Raw genomic sequence first — 4,629 nt, forward strand, 5'->3', positions numbered from 1 at the left:
AGAATGGGCAAGAGGATTGGAAGGGTAAAGGTAAGGAGACTATGGGTTGAGATAAGAACAAATTAATAATTTTTTTTTTTTTAATTGAATATACAAATGAGTAATGCTCAGTGCAATTGTTTACCCTCTGCTGACCAATGCCAGCCTGTTCCCGGATAATGATCCTGGAGGAGAGAATATCCTAAAACCGCAATCCCAGAAGAGAGAGAGAGCTTTCTGGCCAACCCTCATTTTTATACTAAACGTGACATTACATGGTATGGAATATCTCATTGGTCAGTTTGAGTCCATTGGTCTTGCAATGCTCTTTCCCAGCTTCTTGGGCACCTGCACACTAGCAAAGCATTGGAAGCTGAAAAGTCCTTGATTTCTTAGCAACAGCTAACAACATCAGTATGTTATCAACATTCTTCTCATACCAAATCCCATATGTCCTGGTTTTGCTAGGATAGAGTTAATTTTCTTCTTAGTAGTTAGAATAGCTGTGGTTTAGTTTCAGTGTAAGACTTGTTATGAGAAGAACATTTATAAAAGTACTAATGTTATTAGTTGCTGCTGGAGCTCAAGGCCACCGTGTTTGGCTGGTTCACAGCTGCATTAGGCCTGGGAGGGAGAAGCGCGGTGAACAGAAAAACCCAAAACTGGCATACAGATCATATCATGTCATGTCAGTATATGAACCAGATCTGACCGGAAATCAGGTTATTTCTCTCGGCGATCGCTCGGGCGTGCTCTTCTGGGGTTTCGGTTTCAGGACTGTCTCAGCTCCAGGATCACTGGCTGGCACAAGCTGGGCATTGGTCGGCGAGTGGTGAGCAACTGCACTGTGTATCGCTCATTTGTGTATTCTATTATCACTGTTGTTATCATTATCATTTTATTTTAATTAGTAAATAGTTTTTATCTCAACCCATGAGTTTCCTTGCCCTTTTCCTTCCAATTCTCTCCCCTACTCCCTGGGTGTGGGGGGGAGGGTGAGAGAGCAAATTGTGTTTGGCTGCAAGGTGCAAGCCCAAAGGATGAATCCACCCAAACCACCACATGATCCTAAATCCAAAACACAGTACTGTTCTAGCTACTGAGAAGAAAATTAGCTCTATCCCAGCCAAAACCAGGACAGTGTCAAAGCATTTGGAATTCAGAGGATCAATAAAAAGAAAATAAATATCTTCCATTTCTGTGCATTGTTTGGCTTCCAGGACTATATTAGTTTAAATATGTTTAAAGATACTATAAACAATGTACGTTGGATTACTTCTGTCTTTCTGGTAATGTGATTCATTGATGTTTTTCCTGGAAATTAACTTATCAAACACTTAAAGCCATACTTGTGCAGGTGATGCTGAATGCTGTTGTCTGTGTAGGTTGTTGTAAAGTTCATCTGGAAAGAGAGGGTGCTTGAGGACTGCTGGGTAGATGATCCTGATCTGGGAAGAGTTACTCAAGAAATCGCAATCCTGTTGAAGCTGCAGCACCCCAGTATCATTAAGGTATAGTGACCTCAGGCTGAATGCAGTTTGAACTGCATCAGATGGTTCCTTTGAATACTCGGTGTCTCATGTTGCCCTTCAAGAGTCAGGAAGTGTCTTGTATTAAATCTACCTTTTCAGGAAAGAAAGGAACCTACCTCCTTTGTTTTGGAAGATATGTTACAGCAGACTGTCACTTGCTTTGACACTTTTACCCCAAACAATTGGCATAAACAGAGCTCTGGAGGTGTGAGTCTAACAGAAAAAAAGAGTCTGTATGCCACTTCAAGATGACGGGATGCATACTTTGGAAGAGTGATGTCACACCTGAACATGTACCAGTTCAGTAAATAATCTGGATACGTGTCTTGATTCCTGTTCTTTGTTTTGGGGCTTTTGTTTTTTTTGTGTTGTTTTGGTTTGGGTTTGGTTTTGGTTTGTTTTTGTTTGATTTTTTTTTCCCCCAGAAAGAGAATTCTTGGGTTTAATTCTGCTTTCAGTTTTAATTACACTCTGTTTTCAAGAGACATTTGTGCTCAGTGAAATGAGACTTCAAAGATGATAATATACATTGATTAAATTTCCAAGAAGAGAACAGGCTTTTGGTTGTTGTTTTGGTTTTGTTTTTTAAAGGGCAGTTTGAGGATGAAGCACATGATTTAAGGAAGTCTGTTATTTATAGGTGCTGGATGTATTTGAAAATGAACACTTCTTCCAGCTGGTGATGGAGAAACATGGATCTGGTCTGGATCTCTTTACATTAATTGATAATCAGCCAAACTTGGATGAGCTATTGGCGAGCTATATATTCAGACAGGTGAGAGCTGGGAATGTACAGTTGCTACATGCAGGTAAGATTTGGTTAATATAAGAACCAGGACTGTATTTCACTCAAAAGAATTACTGGCTAATCAGCAGGTGTGCTGAATCAGAGTCACACTCAATACCTGCAGAACTTTTCCTCATTCTTCTGTGGGGCTGATTTATAGTTAACTGCAACGCTACCTGCAGAAACCTTTTTAAGGTTTACTTAGAAACCTGTAACAAACTTTTACGGGACCTTACTTCACATGAGGATTTCCTATAGAGGCATCGCCTCTTGGCTGTGATTGTAGCAGCACACACTCCCTGTCACCAGGATGCCCATTCATGTAGCAGTCCAATTTCCTCTGTGGGAGGAGGAAAGCATGTGGAAGTTGCCCCAAACCTCACTAAAAGCCACACTTTCACTTAGGTCAATGCTTGATTTAGATTAGTTTCAGGGATAAAGGACTCTCCGCTTTTTAAGGAATTTAAAATCAATAAATTATCTTGGAATTTAATGTGGCATAATGCAAAATAACTCAAGGTATTTTACTATGAGTCAGAAGCTTGCCCGAGAGCTGAATTGTCCTTTGTTCACTGAGTTAACCACAACTGAGTCCCCAGGTAATTCCCCCTCACATGTTTTGAAGTCAATTTCTTGCTCTAAGGTATGCAAGAACTACTTTGCATGTGGTAACCCACCACTGTGTCCACACTCCCCTGGCCTGGGGTGCTGATGGAAGATGGTAGCCAAAACGATGCACCTTCTCGGTGTCTGCTGTGTAGCGGGCATCCACAAATTGCCATCTACAGTCCCTTTAGACTTCTGACTGATAAGCCCTTTTCCTAAACCAACCTGGAGTTTGCAGGGATACTTTATTACTTCAGATCTGTACAGTATTTCTCTGCAGAGGAAGCTTTGTATTATAAATAGAAACTTCTCCCTCAGCCATCTGCTTTTCTTGCTGAAATGTATTGTGGTAGGGATCACGATTGTCTCCAAGGTGATATAATTCTGATGCTATTCTTAATTATGGTACTACAGCATGAATCATGCTGAAAGAAGAATGGAATTTAGGAGTGACTATATTATTTATACCAAACTTCACTCTTCAATGCTTTGTCATCCTGCAGTATCGGAGGCACACAGTAATATCCTTCTGGAGAAATCAAAGGACCCTCCAAATGAAGCTGGGATAAAAATAGTAACCTGCAGGATTGTAACAGTAAGCGCTGATGCTTCTAACCAAAAAACCAAGCACATCATGACTATAGCATGCTATCTTACTGCACATTTGTGAGAGGAAAGCAAGCAATGGCTTTCTTAAGTCTCTCTCCCAACAGCATTTGTAACACCCACTGCAGCAATGCTGACAGGCATGCCCAAGTTCGTTTCCAGCTCTCAAAATTAGGATCTATATCCTGTTTATATAGCATCAAAACAAGCCAAAATGTGGCTACTGGAACTCTGTGATGCCACGTAGATTATTCAGAAGGACACCTCTATGTAGTAACACCTAATTCTTTACTCCTCTTCCAGCTTGTATCAGCTGTTGGATATCTCTGCTGTAGAAACATCCTTCACAGAGATATCAAGGATGAAAACATTGTCAATTCTGAAGATTTCACAATTAAATTAGTGGACTTTGGTTCAGCTGCCTCCCTGGAACCAGGCAAATTGTTTTATATCTTCTGTGGGACAACTGAATACTGATCACCAGAAGTGCTGTCTGGCAAACCGTACGTCACCCTCTGAAAAGTAATTTTTATATCCACCACACCAGAAAAAAAAGGTGTGTGCAGGGCTGGAATAGAGAAGCCAAGCTGCTTTGCTAGAGGATCTAACCACAGAAACCTGCAGTGAGATTTAGGGCACTGCAGTGACAGAAATGACTTGTAAAGGTTTGAATGCATATAAAATAGGGCACTTACAAAATTATTTGTAAAGGTTTGAATACATACAAAGTTGTTTCTGACCAAGTCTGTTGACCAGCTCTCTTGTTCTGTTCAAATGTTTTGCAAAGCCTTGTACTAATGTCTCTGCAGAGCCAGGTTCAAAAACAAGCCGATGATTTTAGTTTTCAGCCTGGCGGAGGAGTCTGGATGAGTCGTGCTGTGACTTCAATGTGTCCCTTTTCCTTAATCTTTCATAATTTGTACATCAGCTTGGTAACCTTCTCTTCATACCTGCATATGAACATGCTGATGTGTCTCTACTAAAAGCTGCTCTTTGAGTGAGGTGTTGTAAGCAAGTGTTGCTGTACAGCATCTGCCCCTTACCGTGTCTGGGTTTTGTACTTCCCCCGCTCTCATCTCATCTGTTGCCTTCATAGAATCACAGACTGGTCTGGGTTGG

At 41.0% G+C, this 4,629-nt stretch overlaps 1 protein-coding gene across 1 annotated transcript in view; it reads left to right on the forward strand.

The window, feature by feature from the left end:
- Window positions 1-4,013, forward strand: part of PASK (PAS domain containing serine/threonine kinase) — a gene marked incomplete at both ends in the record, with an annotated part of 13,813 nt that extends 9,800 nt beyond the window's left edge. Inside the window, 3 exon segments of the mRNA XM_029087572.1 lie at window positions 1,365-1,490; window positions 2,152-2,286; window positions 3,814-4,013. Of these exon segments, the coding sequence (XP_028943405.1) occupies window positions 1,365-1,490; window positions 2,152-2,286; window positions 3,814-4,013 (461 nt within the window).
- Window positions 4,014-4,629: the final 616 nt, after the last annotated feature.

The sequence above is a fragment of the Antrostomus carolinensis genome, unplaced genomic scaffold (genome assembly GCF_000700745.2).
Source record: "Antrostomus carolinensis isolate BGI_N321 unplaced genomic scaffold, ASM70074v2 scaffold37331, whole genome shotgun sequence".
NCBI lineage: Eukaryota > Metazoa > Chordata > Aves > Caprimulgiformes > Caprimulgidae > Antrostomus > Antrostomus carolinensis.